Source organism: Silurus meridionalis, chromosome 23 (assembly GCF_014805685.1).
Source record: "Silurus meridionalis isolate SWU-2019-XX chromosome 23, ASM1480568v1, whole genome shotgun sequence".
Lineage (NCBI taxonomy): Eukaryota > Metazoa > Chordata > Actinopteri > Siluriformes > Siluridae > Silurus > Silurus meridionalis.
In genome coordinates, this window is record NC_060906.1 from 9,230,506 (window position 1) to 9,247,749 (window position 17,244).

Consider the following 17,244-nt stretch of genomic DNA (forward strand, 5'->3'; position numbering starts at 1 on the left):
AAGTTAATGAGTGAATATATCGAGCATCTCTATTTAGAGAAACGTCTGAATTATTTCTTTAAAACCATCAGATGCATACCTGTCTTATGTCTGACTTCATTTAATCTCAAAATTCCCTTCTGCTTTTGTGATGCTTTTTTTTTTCTGAAGACACCCAACTCAACTAATTTATTTGGATTTATTTATTTGATTGTTTGTTTGTTTTATTTATTTATTTCCTTAATTGAAATTACTTCTAGGGGCACGGTAACAATAATTGTTTTTTTGGGGGGGTTTTTTTGTTTGTTTTTATTTACATTTTTTACAAGGAGTTGATTAGTATAGAGAGGTATACAAAGACAAATGACCAAACCTGGCAGAAATGGACTGTTTGAAGATCAGTTTAGTAGATTTACATGCCATGCGACTAACGAACCAAGATATTTTAGTGCAAAACATTTGCATACCCTAAGGACAAAATGAAAAAAGCAACCAAATAAAGTACTAAGCCAATGTGGTAGGTATTTAGAAAAATAACAAAAATGTGTTGATTGTATTTAAAAAATTTAATTTAAAAAAATATATATATATTTTTTATTGTTAATTCCAGTTAAAATCTAGCCTTTTTTTGGTAAATATATACGCTAATCATCTGTATGTTCACCAGCTGCCTTAATAATCTTATAACTGCTTATTTCTAATCCCAATCCTCTTGGCAGTTATAATTGAGCAAATCCAAAAAAACATTCTCCATGACATCTGTTAAAATTTTGACAGATGACATACACAGCCTTTTTCCTAAAAAAGAAGAAAAAAAAGAAAAAAAAATTGACAAAGAAACAGAGAAAGCAATTGTTTTAAAGTCTGTTTCTTTCAGTTCATTTCAAACATATTCTGCTGATTTTATGTTATCTTATAACAGGACACACATCATATAGTTAAATGCTTTGATTTCCCTTTTGTATATATTGAAATTGCAAATAGACTTTGTTTCCCTTTTTTGTAATCCAGAACATTTAGAAGATACAAATCTTTGTGCAGAGCTGCATAAACAGTTTGTGAAACACCAAAGCAATTGAGCTTGAAGTTGTAATGCTTTTGTAATGTCTTTGTCCAACACAGATATAAATCATTTCCATTTTGTGTTCAATTTTATTACAAACTGTCCAACCGAAGTTGAGTGGCTGGCTTGGCTTCATCATAACAACCATTATTCTGCTCTGCTATTGTTTGGTTTTCAGTCCATTCAGGCATTACACTTCATTGAATTTCTCTCAGCTTTCTTGCTCTTTCTCATTCTCTTTCTGCCTGAGATGCTAGACATCTCTTTGCTTCATCTTTTCTTCTGCTTTCCCATTCACTGTCATTAGAAAATTTCCTTGGATCTCTCCGGTTGTTTGTATCTTGTAACATTTAATTTATTGCAGATAATGAACTTTAATTTAAATTATCTGGCCAGCTTATCTCTGCATTTCATTCGTTTTTGGTCAATCTCTCATGCTGGGTTGAATTTCTGGTTTATTTTTGTATTACCAAACATCAATGGAGCATGTATATACAGCAAGGTAAAGAAAAATGAACTAGAATGTGTTCAATTGAGTTTTTATTTCCCTCTACCCAGCATTTTTATTTGTTCCGAATCTGAATTCTTCTTTTTCGATTAGATTAGAGAGTCTGCCTGGGGCTCTCATGTTTCTGGAGTGTGTTTGTGCTGGGATGGAGGTGGTTAGAAGTGTTTGCACTGGTGCAAGTTCAGGACTTTTTCAGCTGGAAGGGGCTGCCTGAGTCTATCTGGCTGTAATAAAGTATGCTAAGGGGTATTCAGTTCAATTCCCATAACAGAATATTAATGTACCAAGACTGTTCTTTGCAGGAGGCGTGTGTGTGTGTGTGTGTGTGTGTGTGTGTGTGTGTGTGTGTGTGTGTGTGTGTGAGAGAGAGAGAGAAAAGAAAGATGGGTCCCCATAAATTAATATAATACTTATTAGGAAAAGGTCCCAATAAACCACCCATACCAGTATAGTTTCTTTGTGTGTGTGTGTGTGTGTGTGTGTGTGTGTGTGTGTGTGTGTGTGTGTGTGTGTGTGTGTGTGTGTGTATGTGTGTGTGTGTGTGTGTGTGTGTATGTGTGTGTGTGTGTGTGTGTGTGTGTTAAAGAAAAGGATGAAATTAAGAGACAGGGTTTTAGGCGTGTGTGTGTGTGTGTGTGTGTGTGTGTGTGTGTGTGTGTGTGTGTGTGTGTGTGTGTGTGTGTGTATGTGAGAGAGAGAGAGAGTGAGAGAGAAAAGAAAGATGGGTCCCCATAAATTAATATAATACTTATTAGGGAAAAGGTCCCAATAAACCACCCATACCAGTATAGTTTCTTTGTGTGTGTGTGTGTGTGTGTGTGTGTGTGTGTGTGTGTGTGTGTGTGTGTGTGTGTGTGTGTGTGTGTGTGTGTGTGTGTGTGTATGTGTGTGTGTGTGTGTGTGTTAAAGAAAAGGATGAAATTAAGAGACAGGGTTTTAGGCACAATGAGACAATGGAGGAAGGGATAGAAAGAAAGAGAAAGAGAGAGAAAGAGGGAGGGAGGAAGGGAGAGAGGAGAGTGGTAAAAGCCAGTGACCGGTTTACAGGGGATTATTTTTTGCAGTGTTTGCATTCTCTGATTTGGAATGAAGAGAAAGCTTCTTATGGCTAAAGAGCTTATTACACCTCAGAGTACAAAGCAGAAAAACAATAACACTCAAACAAACACAGAAGACCAAACCTAGCAACGTTGTTGGAAACGTGGACAAAGTCATACAGGACAAAACAAGCTCAAGTTTGTATAGAATTGCCATAGCACACTCATTATATGTCAGTCACCTGCTAAGAAATTGTTTCAGTTTTAATATGACATTTGGTCTGATTTCTGTGGTAAAAAAAAATTGAAAGATCTCCATGTGGATAAGGAAAGAGCAGTCACTAGTTTACGATGAGTATCAGTTTAGAAGAACTTATACATCTTCAAGAGTCTTTCTGTTTTGTGTGTCCTATATGAACCAGAACACCAGTTCAATCTAGCATCACCCCTCTTTCATTTTTTCTTTCATTCTTTCTGATATCTTTTTTTTTGTGTGTGTGTGTGTTTTTGTTGTTTTGATCCAGAACGTACTGTTCCTCATGAGCTTTTTACTCCATTGCTGATTGGCTTCATTGCTGCAGCAGCCATCCTTTGCCTCATCCTGTTTATTCTCACTTACAAGTATATGCAGGTAAGGCTGAGCACCTCACACAATGGGGGGCAATGAATTGAAATTAAAATGACTGTTTTTGAATAAATGAACAAACGAACAAATGAATGAATTAACAAATGAACAAACAAACAAATGAGCAAACAAACAAAAAAATTATAAAAAGGGCTGCTTTTTGATTATTGATTATTACAAGTATGCATGCTCATTGAATCCTTCAGTTGCAGAACAATTCAGTTACTGATTCAATGCAATCTAACACAATAGTGGTATTGATAAAAAAAAGAGAGAGCACAAAATATAGCTGCTATTTGCAAATTATGTTTTTATGTTGAAACTTGCACTGTGCAAGACTTTAAAATAGTATATTATGAGTATGTTTCATGTTTCCAGGTAATCTAACACTCAGTTTTGCCCCATCAGGGAACCCCTGGGGGTCTAATCAGATCTCTTTGTGCACTCTTACCCATGATCTTCTAAGTGCCAATTCCCACTATGCATAGGAGTTTAACATTAACAACACCAACCACAACACAGACACACACATTTCCAGACACTTATTGTTTAACAGGTCAACAAGCTTGGGGTTATACTTACAGTGCATACACAAATACGCATTCACTCACAGACACACAAACACACAAACACACATGCACACGCACACACACACACACACACACACACACACACACACACACACACACACACACACACACACACACACATAAGCCCACACCCACACACAAACCACAAACAAGCTTACACTACAGTATGTGTCATCCCTCAAAGCAGTTTCTAGGGTCTGTTGTTCTACTAGAATGGCTGCATGTATAAGCAAATTTGCTAAGGTTGTCAGCTTACAATAAACCTATTTATTCAGCCATTACAAATTTGGCTTCCTTAGTTTTGTACTGGAACCACAAGTCTAATGGAAGTACAATTTTATACATAACAGTGTATAGCACAAAACAACAGTATATTAACTCATTACCAATTATAATAGTAATGGATGACATTTATTACTTTTATTGTCTGCATGTGAGAATGAAACAGCATGATAACCTATTGCACCACAAGATAAAAAAAGCAGAAGTGCACTGTTTTATTGCCGTAATATTAGACCTATGTATGGTATCTAACAAAAGTGCGTCCTATTCATCATGTTCATGTTTTTGTCTGCTTGACAGGACCAAACAAATTTGTGTATTCTGTATTAGAGCAGTTCAAATTTCATGCTTTGAGTACAATTCTCTCATACTGACAACTGGATGTTCAACATGGTAGACTTAAACTGAGTTACAGTACAGTGGTCAGGGTCATACAGAGGTTTTCCAAGATAGGTTCCACTTGGAACAGGCCTTGCAAGTGTCAATCAAAGAGGGTGAGCTTCTATGCTGTGCGTCAGGTGCAGAATCTTCAAAAAAACAGACTGGGGTTGCATGAATGCTGCTGGTACTTGAGGACTGCAGTTCATTGAGAGAAACATGGATCCCAACATGTACTGTGACATTCTAAAGCAGAACATGATAAGATCCCTTCAGAAACTGGTCCGAACGGCAGTTTTCCAACATAATAATGACTCTGAACACTGTGCCGAGATGACAACTGCTTTGCTGAGGAGGCTGAAGGTGATGGAGTGGCCAAGTTTGTCTACAGAACTGAAACCTATTAAGCACCTGTGGTGATCCTCAGGCAGAAGGTGGAGAAGCGACATGTGTTTAACATCCAGCAGCTCCGTGATGTCATTATGGAGGAGTGGAAGAGGATCCCAGCAAAAACCTGTGCAGCTCTGGTAAATCCCAAGCCCAGGAGAATTAAGGCAGTGCTACATAATGGTGCTCACACAAAATAGTCACTTTGGATACAGTTTTGACATGTTCACTCAGGGTGTGCTCACTTTTGTTGCCAGCTATTTTGACAATCATTTTTGTATGTTGAGTTGTTTTGAGAGGACATTAAATCTGTACTGCTACACAAGCTGCACATTGATTACTCCAAAATATATTAAGTTTTTTCTTTCTGTAGTATTGTCCCTTGAGAAGATTATACTAAAATGGTTGCTGAAATGTGAGAGGTGCACTGACTTTTGTGAGATACTGTATAACTGTGTTTGTTTTGTTTGGGAGTCTTTCAGCATAATTTGGCGCTCATTGTGTCCCATTGCTAAAGTCGATCCTGCATCTTTCAGAAACCTAAATTCCAGATTCAGTGGAAAGTCATAGAAGGAATCCATGGCAACAACTACGTCTATATTGACCCTACTCAGCTTCCGTACGACCACCAGTGGGAGTTTCCACGGGACAGGCTGCGATTCGGTCAGTTGGGGTTTTGTTTACTTTCTCCTTTACCGGCGCCATCAGTCAATGCCAATCTGTGTGGCTCCCACTTCCTTCTTTTTTATTTTCTATTTTAGAGTGTCAGTGTGTTTTATAGCATACTGTACCTACTGTGTTTTATGGAAGTAGGGCATCATTCCAAAGCTACAAAGAAAACACTCCCTGTGCCAAAAAGTATATTAATTGTTAACAAGTTCCCCTTTCGATTTAGATTAAAGGTCAGCACCCCATTGCTTTTCACATGAGAGAATATTTATGGCAAATGCACATGTTCCCCTGTGATCTGTTAATGAAGAGGCTTTGCTACAACAGATCTGCATCATAAAGTTTTTTTTCTGCTTCCACAGGCAAAACTCTTGGCTCAGGAGCATTCGGGAAAGTAGTAGAAGCCACAGCATATGGAATGTCCAAAGCAGATACAGTGATGACTGTGGCAGTCAAAATGCTAAAACGTAAGTCGAGTTGTAAAAACCTGCGTTGAATTATGAGTCACACAATTGGTGTTAGCACAGCATGACTGCTGTAGGCATTACAGAGGGTGCTAGAACACCTTGGTTGGAAACACTGTATCACCGATATCGAACAGCCACTCTGGTAAATAAAACTGTCGGAAAACTGACTCGTTCACTGGATGGATTTAGCAGGTTTCAGTTCCAAGAACTCAAGATCAATACTCCTCTCAAAGATCAGGTTTTATTACCTGTAAGACAAGACTAAGTGTTAGAGGACACAACTTACATACCCTTACATCAGTAACATAATATGGATTTTATTGTTAAGTTTCATGTACAGGAAGTGCGATGTAAGGTGTGTGTGTGTATATATATATATATATATATATATATATATATATATATATATATATATATATATATATATATATATGTGTGTGTGTGTGTGTGTGTGTGTGTGTGTGTGTGTGTGTAAAATTTGCATAATCATAATCATGGGTTGCATTTAAAAGGAATTTGTCATGGTGTGCTGGTGATATTCAAATATAATAAAACATTTTTTTACTTGAAAAATACAATAAAATAATATTAATAATAATAATATAATAATAATAATAATAATAATAATAATAATAATATAATAGTACAATAATTAAGAAAGAAAGGCATGAACTATACAGTTAGTGCATGGAATGTAAAGTGCAGAGATGCAAATAATAATGCAAGTGAGGCAGTGCAATGATAATTTTTCCTGAATATGTTCAAGGTGCAGGGTGAAAATATAGTGGTCAGTGTTGATTACAGATGATGGGTAATATTGATGAGATCAGTTTCTGTGGTATATATATATATATATATATATATATATATATATATATATATATATATATATATATATATATATATATATATATACTGTATCAGTATACTTTATCACACATTTTTATACTTTTTACAGTTTTTATATTTTTTAAGTTTTTAATATTATAATTAACATAGGCATAGACAACTATTGATGCTTTATGCAAATGTATGATTATCAGTGAAACCATACTCAATATACAGCATGAAAACTAGACACTTTCAAAGGTCATAAATGTTATTTAACAAACACACATGAAAAAAGAACATTAAAATACCAGGTTCCATTACTTGTCTTTGCACTGAGCAATATACTTACACAATTCTGTTTACATTTTCAGATGACAGAGCAGCTCGTAAAAATCCTCTTGTAAATGTTGTAAAGTAATGATGGTGTTTTAAATTACGTAAATCATCAGGACATCAAACGAAAATTTTGCTGTGTTTCAACAGTTTTAATTGCCGAATGCGAAACACATTAATTCAATTAGTGGCATTAAAATGAATTTACGTTATTCTGTTGTATATCGTGATATATACAGTATATATAAATAAATAAATATACTGTATGTATATATAAGTGGGTAAACCCTTAAAAATTCAGCAACCATTTTATTATAAACTTCTTAAGAGACAATATTATGGAAATGAAACTTGGATATATTTAGAGTAGTTAATGTGCAGCTTGTGTAGCAGTACAGATTTACTGTCCTCTAAAAATAACTCACCATGCAGGCATTATTTTCTAAATAACTGTAACAAATATGAGTACTATAGTATTGTCCCTCATATTTATATAAGAATTTATATAATAATACAAATTACAATAAATTTAGGAATAAACCATCATTTTATTTAGGCTAACCTCAGAATTGAAGATACAGGTGTGGCTTTTGTATGCCTGTACTACTAATTTCATATTCATTTGTTTGTTATTTGATGTTGTGCCACAGCGAGCGCTCATGCCACTGAGAAAGAGGCTCTGATGTCGGAACTGAAGGTGCTCAGTTACCTTGGCAATCACATAAACATCGTCAACTTACTGGGTGCCTGCACTGTTGGAGGTAAGATGAATAGAAAGAGAGAATATGTCTGCCATTTGTTTAATTCCTTAAGAGCAAAAATGCATAGACATACTTTGAACATTTACTGCTCACACACACTTGTTGAAAGTTTAAATATTTAGCTTTTTTTTTTGACCGAAATTAAATATTTAATTTCTTAATACCCCCAAACTGATGATTGGAAATTTTCCTTTTTTTTTTTAATTTTTTTGTTATTCCATTGATAGTCATGTCAGTAAAGCAGGCTAAAACGAATTGAAACAAATTGAATTGGGTTGAACTGAACTGGATTAAGAGAAATGGGAGAATAAACCAATTAGGTAATGTGGTTAGCAGGAAGGCGTAAGGGGGTGACAAGATAAAACAATCAGCCCTCAAGTAAAAAAGTAATGTAAATGCGTGTATGTGATACTGATTTGATTGTTGTTGTGTCTTTTCCCCAGGTCCAACCCTGGTGATAACTGAGTACTGCTGTTTTGGTGACCTGCTGAACTTCCTGCGCCGAAAGCGTGACTGCTTCTGCTGCTCCAGACTGGGAGATGACTCTTACTATAGAAATGTCTTGTTATGTCCAGATTCTGGGTAAGACGTGTTCAAGCGCATATTTGCTTTTTTTTGCATTTTCCTTTGTAAAATTAAATGTGCTAACATAATAAAATTGTTTATTATGGTATTATTATGCTTGCAGTGAAGGTAGAAATGGCTATATGTCGATGAGGCCTTTGGTTTTAGGAGTTCAGTCCATGGAGAAACGTTCATTACCTAAAGGTAAGGTACAGTGTGGAAGAATTGCACTTCTCTTCTCTTCTCTTCTCTTCTCTTCTCTTCTCTTCTCTTCTCTTCTTCTCTTCTCTTTTGTACTCTACTTTAATAAGAAACCTTTTTCTCTCTTCTCTTTAAGGTGTTGGCTCTTATACTGACTGTGAGGTGTTCAGTGAAGTTCTTCAGGAGGACGGTTTGGCTTTGGACACTGAAGATCTACTCAGCTTCTCTTATCAAGTTGCCAAGGGCATGGACTTCCTGGCGTCTAAAAATGTAAGTCTCTTCTCTCCTCTCCTCTCCTCTCCTCTCCTCTCTCTTCTCTTCTCTCCTCTGCTCTCCTCTTCTCCTCTCTTCTCTTCTCTTCTCTTCTCTCCTCTCCTCTCTCTCCTCTTCTCCTCTCTTCTCTTCTCTTCTCTTCCCTCTCTTCTCTTCTCTTCTCTCCTCTGCTCTCCTCTTCTCCTCTCTTCTCTTCTCTTCTCTTCTCTTCTCTTCTCTTAGTGGAAACCCAATACTCTAGGCACTCCAGTATAAAAGCTAAGGGATCACATTTTCTATTCAGAGTGTCCGGTTTTGGATCAGATTACCAGCGATAGCGCTCACATGTCCACAGGCATGTGTGCACATCCTTACAAGTGTGTCAAAATACACACAGGCACAAGTGCCTCGACTTGGGTATCAGGTTGACCAAATGAAGGCGTTTGCGTTGCCGTTGCCTATTCATTACCTATGACTCAAAAAAGACCTTTTGAAAACAATTGACTGTTTATTGAAGTAAGACACTGCACATTCAAATGACCTATGAGAATATTTTTTATGTCAAACAAATCAGCTATTGTGCAAACCTATTACAGAGTTTAGAGGTCTCAGCATGATAAATGTTTTGACTTGGGCTCTTCAGAGAATTATGAAATAATTTTAACTTCTACAGTAAATGACTGCCCTTTGAGAACAGCCAGTTATTTTTACCGGAAATCTTGTTTGGTTTTCTTGCCTTCTTCTTGGTGGTTAAGCCTTTGCATTTGAATGCATTACATCTATGAGTGTTCTGATACTATGTACGCTCTCAGTTATTTCTGATGCTTTAAATGCAATAACAACTAATGCTTACAAGATAAAATCATAGATATACAAGGAAATTTATTGAGAATTTATTGCTTATCTTTCTTTTCTGGTTGATTGAATTTACCTGTCGAACTGCCTTTGAAGATACTATCACAGCCGTCACAACCATCCTCTTTGAAAAATAAACACTTCTTCCCTTGAAACTCAAATAAACCCGAAGAAAGAAAATCCATGGTGAAAATATGCATGCCATGCCTTAATTCTTTAAAGTGAATAAAAAAATTTTGTTGAATGAGAAGTTGTGGGAAGAACACAAGTGTGTCTGTAACTATAAAAAACAAAACGGTCTGATGTGCAGGAAAATTGAACATTAAACTGCATCAGTTATTTACATAGATTTCTCATAGATCACTATTTTTACTTTTAGTACTTGAGTATATTAAAAAGTAAGTACTTTTGTACTTTCACTTGAGTGTAAATGAAAAATGTGTACATTTACTGGAACCATATTTAAACAGTGGATTTGTATAGGACTACGGTACTTCATCCACCACTGCAATGAAAGCAATGCACTACAGAGTTGACACTGGGTAATATACAGATATGAAAGGTAGAATTCAAGTACATGTCTGATACACAGACAACATACATTATAGTGAGGTTAATAGTCTTTAATAGTCTTAGTTTTGATTCAGCCTATAAAACTATTACTCTCATACCATAGCATCCTACAATGAAAAGATTTTATTTCTTGCTTATGGATATATCAATAAATAGGAAGTGCTCACTACTTGGTTATTTCAGTATATTAAATCCATATACAGTATAGTACAGCCCCTAAATGGCTTTCCATCATTTTTATTTGTATTGGGTTTTCTAGAAATGAATTCCGTGTAAAAAATAACTTAATATTGAGGTGAAATTAAGAAATTTCCCCACTGTGGGACGAATAAAGGTATATCTTATCTTATCTTATCTTATAACAATGGTGAGGGAACATAAACATTGACTAAAATTCAGGATAGCAGTAATGGAGGTCTTTATTAAAGATTTATAGATGTTAATCATTTTTACTTGTTAGGAATTAGTATCTTCACTATGAGCCATTAACTAAAAGCAGTGTAACAGAACACTGTGTCGGTTATATTAATCATTGTTCAGCTATGTGGGTTGAGGTTGTTTCTGTGGCAAAACATGCAAATCTGTTTAGCTTAACTATTTGCTTAAGTGTAGCTAGCATAGCCATTAGAAATGAACTGTGTGTAAAAACTAAAAGCGAATATACTGTATGTGTATATACTGTATGACAAATATTATTTTGAGATCACATTCAGTTTTATCATTTTTCCAAGTATTTCAACAGCACCACGTAAACAGATCACATAGCAGTTCTTTGCTAATGAGAATGCAGTTGGACACGTAGTTTATAGTATTTATCTGTGTGTTGTGTGTGTGTGTCTGTGTGTTTGTTCAGTGTATTCACAGAGACCTGGCAGCCAGAAACATCCTTCTGACACAAGGTAGAGTGGCCAAGATCTGCGACTTTGGACTTGCCCGTGACATCACTACTGACTCCAACTATGTGGTAAAAGGAAATGTAAGTTGTTTTCCAGACATGCAAAATTATTAATCATCTGCCTTTGACTACTATTTCGATTTTGAAAAATGGCCAGACTAAAATGTTAAACAGATGTGAATGCGAATGTGGACAATTACAAGGCTTTAACTTGATAAAATATTAGATTTTTAAGGTAATGAAGCTACTATACCCCAATAGTCATGCAATAGAACTTGACTCAAGGTACATTAATTATATATTTCAGCATGCACAATTAAATACAAAACCAACTCTACTACAACACAAAAAGGTGTCTAGACATGCTTTGTGAGTCAAAAAATTGCTTGTGCAAATTAACTGGAAAGAATTAACACACGTTGCTGTGCAGGCTCGTCTGCCAGTGAAGTGGATGTCTCCAGAGAGTATCTTTGAGTGTGTATACACATTTGAAAGTGACGTCTGGTCTTACGGCATCTTGCTGTGGGAGATCTTCTCTCTGGGTAAGTTTCACTTATTTCTGCACATGAATCCAAATAAGAAATAACAGGACCTGACATCAATTACTAATGCTAAGTGCTACATTTTAGTGACCACTAGAGAGGGTGACCAGTTACGAAATGTGATCTACTAATTTGTGTTTAAATACACACAGGCGAATTTGTGTAATTAACTCAGCCTCTTCAAATAAGATGTGCTCTGTTGGCATGGTGAGATTAATTGAATGCGATTTACATAAACTGTAGGCAGGAAGCAATTTGAGGAATTGTGTGTGGCATTCATAAGCTTCGATCTAGCTTTGGTTTGATCATACTCTTCAACTCTGGCTTAATTGCACTAGCATGAGAACATGCGCCTGATAGAGACTACAAAGAACATCTCGCCAAAACAAAAAATTTAACATGAACGTGATCTCAGATTCACAGAAAACAACAGAGAAGATTTGAATGACATTCTAGCAGTTGAAAATGCCAAAATGTACAGGGTAGCTCCTCTTGGTTTGAAGATTCAAAATGTTTTGTCTATATTTATGACTGAATAGTTATTTGAAACCTCTTTTGAAACCATACATAATTTAGTCATGATTTTGTCCAAAATAACACCAAGGGATTTTTTTTGTTTTGTTCCGTATTTCTCTAGATGGTAAAACTTATAAAAGTACATCAGTCTTAAGAAATCAGTCTTGATATATCAAAATGGGTCTCCACCCAATAGATAAAAAAAAATTTCGTAAAAAAATCCCCTACACATCTTTACAGTGTAAGAAAAGCAAAGCAAAGCGCAAAACTGTATTGGTCGCACATTTCATTGAATCATGTTTGACTGCTACATTGGAAAATTACAATTTTCCATAACATTAGAAGTCATAGAAATGTGTGAATAGAACAGACCTTAAGAATGTACTATTACTTGAAATTTTCAGGAAGCAGTCCTTACCCTGGAGTACCTGTAAACGCCAAATTCTACAAGATGATCAAGGAAGGATACCGAATGGATTCACCCGAGTTTGCGCCAAATGACATGTAAGTGGAAGTGTATTCATCTGTTTTCTTGTCTCTGCTTTTATTAGTATATAAAATAGATATTTACTTTAAAATTACTAAATCCATGATGGTATAGGTGAAATAAAACTAAAACACAGATGACAATATTGTTAGAATGAAGAATGACCATTTAAGTTGTTCATACGCTGCCTGCTACAGCATATAATATGTGTGTCATGTGCTGCATGTTCAGTACTGTATGTCTGCCTTTTTTTGTTAGGTATGAAATCATGCGATCATGTTGGGATGCAGATCCCTCCCGGAGACCCTCATTTGGCAAGATAGTGGAGAAAGTTGAACAGCAGATTTCAGACAGCACCAAACATGTATGTTGTCCCTGTCCAGCCAGCTTGAATATATAAATGTACATTTTGTTAAATTTCCTTATCTAATACAAACATTTCCAATTTTCTTCCCTCTGTTAGATCTATCTGAACTTCAGCTCCAGGTTGCCTGTAGTCACAAGTCCTCGAGAGGAGCCTTTTTCTCACTCCTCACCATGCAATTCAGGAAGTGGTCATAGCACTCCTACTCTGCCTCTACTCTCCACTGACGATGTTTTTTTAGAGGAAGCAGCTCCCAGGCAGCCACAGGCATAAAAAAACATCTACCAAAATGCTGGTTTATCCATCAAGACTAAGCCTTTCAGACTAGCCTGTGCTGAGGAAAATACGACTGGATCGAACACTGGATCAGTCATCAAGGCGGAAAGACGTCACATCAACTTCCCACAACTCTTCCCCTTTCCTGATGTACATAGCGGATGATGTACAGAGTAATTTTCACTCTTTTTCTCCCCCATTGCTGCAGGATCATGTGACATGGGATGATGGGACACAGAAGTTTTAGGGAGAGTTTATAATTTTCCTTTATTTTCTTTGATATTCTGCACAACAGGCCTCCTTTTGTGGTACTTTTTTTTTATTCTGCATAGGTACTGGGGAACAAAGTTGATAATCTATCAGGATTTATTTTCGTGATCATAGCACGCACACATAAACATGACGCCGATATTTAAAAGCTTTGTGTGTTTTTAGGCGCTCCTGCACAGTTGGCAATGTGATGTAGTGCAAATTTGTCGAGACCTATATACAAGTGCATATGTTTTTATTTTTTTGAAGGCAAAAGGTCCAGAATCCACAGTCAATGGAAACCTAAAAGAGGGAGGAACTTTAAAGTTGGGAGACAAATGTCTAGGAGAGGACTTACAACACTGTGTCTTAGCCCTGCATCTGTATTAAGAGGGGGCAGTGGGGGTAGTATTGTTCATGCAGTTTATTATCAGTATAGAATCTGAAATTCCACAAAGGATTTCACACCCAGTTTTGCCCAACCTTTATCCACATGTGCGCAGCATGTCAATTTACAGTCAGGAAAATAAAACAGAGCACAAACATGACAGAAATGTCTTGCATGCCACCAAATATACCGGCTCAGCAAATTACACTTGCAACGATGAAAGCTTATGCATCTATCCTTCATTTACAGGTCAATACAAATAGACAGAAAAGCACTTTTAATCACTATCTTGTATGTAGATGCGCTTTCTTTGCAGTATATAGTATACATATATGTCCTGGATTCTTTGTTTTTGAAAGCACATATTAGTATTGTGCTTGATCTAATGGCTTTAGGACATTTTGGTAGAGATATGCTGCCTCAGTATTATTCAAATACGGATTGAGTAAATTTTTGACAGCACGCTTTGCTTATATGCAAATGACAGCTTAATAATTAGGTGAAGTGCATGTTTTTTTTTCCTCTGGTCTCTACATTTCTGGTGGTTTCGATGAGTACAGGAACACAACAGCTCCCTTGTTTTTCTTAAGTCGTTATTATTCATAGATTTTTTTCCTGTTGTTACAGTATAAATAACAGCTTCTTATAGAACTTCTTTTTTTTTCACAAGGAAACAAAGTAGCACCTCAAAGTGGTAAAGTGTAAACGGCGAGTTGTCTGTGCAGAATAACATATAGGCTTCAAGATCAGTATTATGCTTGGATTGTTATGTGAAGGATTTCGTCCAGAACTTTAATCTAGAAATTGTGAGAAATCTAATTAACCAGAGTCCTTCAGGCTTCCCAAATACACCGGCTAAGATGTTGAGCAGATTCCAAAGAAAATTAAAAGGACTTTGTAAAGATCATTTCACCTTCTACTTATCCACTTCTACTGTGGTATATACATGGACATGGCTGAGTAGTGTAAATTTGTGCTTCATCAATGAATCTCTCACATTTCAAATTACAACTGTCTGTGGTGTAGGTGCAGCTGCCTAGACCTTGGATTAGTTAAAGCATTTTAAACATTGCATATTTTGTGAGGACCAGTCTCAAGAGACTCCAATTCCAACATTTGAAGCTGTTGATATGGAAGCAGAGAAATATGTTTTTGTAGATATGTACATTTTTACTAAAGCGCATTGGTTTAAAGATATTGTAATGTATATTATCCTTTCTGTTCACATGTTTATGAAGAAATCAGTTTTTTTGTCATTACATACAGTATATGTACAATAAGTGTTGCCGAGTATATCTGAGCTTAGGACATTAGAGTTAGGCTATGAAGGTGCATCAGAAAAGCATTGTATGTCATTCTCAGCACCACTACCAACTGTTGTGCCTCAGAGTCAACAACACTTAGAATAAAAGTCTGCTCTTTTGCCAATAAGAATCTTGCTGTCGAGGAAATCGACAACTGAAAGCTACTGCTTCTCAGAAATGGGTGCCAATGGGCACACACTTTGCATAGGAACAGCCAATGGGAGGCGTCTCATTGGATCTGACAGTGGAGGGGTAGCTGCTCTGAGGGAGAGCCAATGAGAGAATTCTCAATTCTTGTTGACCTGCCAGTTGGGAAAAGAGCAGCCTTGCATTAGAGATGGAGTGTTAGTCTGAATCCTGCAACAGACTGAGCGATTTAGACCATGCCAGGTAGACTAAGTTGTAACAGCAGTAGCCAGGCACTCGTCAGTAGTTAATTTCCTCGCTCTCTTTCTGTTCTTTGTGTCCAGCTGCTTCCTCCAGCGGAAGTTTCACTTCCAGGGCACTTGAGTTGGGGAGATCCCAGCCGCTCTCTATCCCACCTCCACCGCTTTCCTCTCACCCTCTTCCCACACTGTGACATTGTTCTAAGGGGCACCTGTCTGCACTTGTGTGTATGTGTGTGTGTGTGTGTGTGTGTGTGATTGTGTATGTCTGTGGCTGTGTGTGTTCCTTGTAGCATAATGCAGGTCATTTTGCTGGTAAGACACCAGAGCACCGATGAGCTATTATTTATACAGCTTGTCAAATACACTGTATACCATAAACTGGTTCCCAGCTGCTGGTTTATGGCCAAGATACCACTCCTGTGCTTTTGCTTGCTCTATTGTATCATGTGTAAATGATGTCACTATTTTTTAGGGCCGTGGTACGTTTATGCTAATGCTGTAAACATTTAAGTGCACCTCTTTGTTTTGTGTGTGTGTGTTTTTCATATTTCCTTTGCATATCCATTGCAGAATGGTTACTCAACTAGTTCCACCCGTTGGCTGTGTGTATATGAATTAAGGTCCTAACATAACATGTGGCTTAAATGCCTGTAGCAGATGTGCGACTTCATTGATATTTGGTACACCTAGTGTACAGCAGTATATCACAACATCTAATCACATGTAAACCAATGTAACGTCATCATGTCGTATTTACTACAGTATATGATAAAGCATGGATATTTTATTTTTTAGGTCTGTTTTAGGACAAATGATTGGTGATTATTTGTCCCTTGAAGAGAAGGTTTGATCTGCGCATTTCTTCATTGTATATTTATTTAAAAGGTTTTATTTTGCAAACCTTTGAAATGTTTTATTGTGTAAGACCTGTCATGTGTGTCTGTCATGTTTTGTTATTATACACTGTAAATAAACCATTGAAACAGAAATGATTTCACCAGGTATGTTTTTTGTTCTTTTTATAATGGACAAGTTAACATAAAATATACTTTGCTATACATACCATACCAGATGTATTCTTTCCCTTCCTCATTTTAGAGCATAGCATTACAGCGGTCAGGTACTGATGTTGGATAATATCTGGGGTTTAGCTGGTGTCCAGTTTATCCCAAAAAATTGTTCAATGGGGTTGAGGTAAGGAATCTGTGCAGGGCACTCAAGTTCTTGTAATCCAACATTAAACTGCTCCAAGAGCAGCAATGATGACCTTATAAACAAGGCATATAGTGAGCTCCTGTTACATCTGTGTGAGTCTCAAACATTCATTCAAAGGCTATTTTATAGCTGGTGGGGCTTTTCTGGAACAAAGCTCATCCCTTATCTAAACGCTAGGAAGAGAAACAAAGGATTAGCTGTGAAATATGATTGCTAGAAGCAGCAAAGCAAAATGCTAATCATGGAGGCATTGAGTGAGTGCAG

At 36.6% G+C, this 17,244-nt stretch overlaps 1 protein-coding gene across 3 annotated transcripts in view; it reads left to right on the plus strand.

Annotated features, from left to right (window-relative positions):
- Positions 1-16,757, plus strand: part of kita (KIT proto-oncogene, receptor tyrosine kinase a) — a 28,836-nt gene extending 12,079 nt beyond the window's left edge. For all 3 annotated transcript variants that reach the window (XM_046836324.1, XM_046836325.1, XM_046836326.1), the window contains exons 10-21: positions 3,112-3,218; positions 5,386-5,512; positions 5,881-5,985; positions 7,800-7,910; positions 8,354-8,492; positions 8,599-8,678; positions 8,812-8,945; positions 11,209-11,331; positions 11,681-11,792; positions 12,713-12,812; positions 13,054-13,159; positions 13,259-16,757. In XM_046836324.1, the coding sequence (XP_046692280.1) occupies positions 3,112-3,218; positions 5,386-5,512; positions 5,881-5,985; positions 7,800-7,910; positions 8,354-8,492; positions 8,599-8,678; positions 8,812-8,945; positions 11,209-11,331; positions 11,681-11,792; positions 12,713-12,812; positions 13,054-13,159; positions 13,259-13,432 (1,418 nt within the window). In that variant the 3' untranslated portion in view covers positions 13,433-16,757. The remainder of the gene's footprint in view (positions 1-3,111; positions 3,219-5,385; positions 5,513-5,880; positions 5,986-7,799; positions 7,911-8,353; positions 8,493-8,598; positions 8,679-8,811; positions 8,946-11,208; positions 11,332-11,680; positions 11,793-12,712; positions 12,813-13,053; positions 13,160-13,258) is intronic.
- Positions 16,758-17,244: the final 487 nt, after the last annotated feature.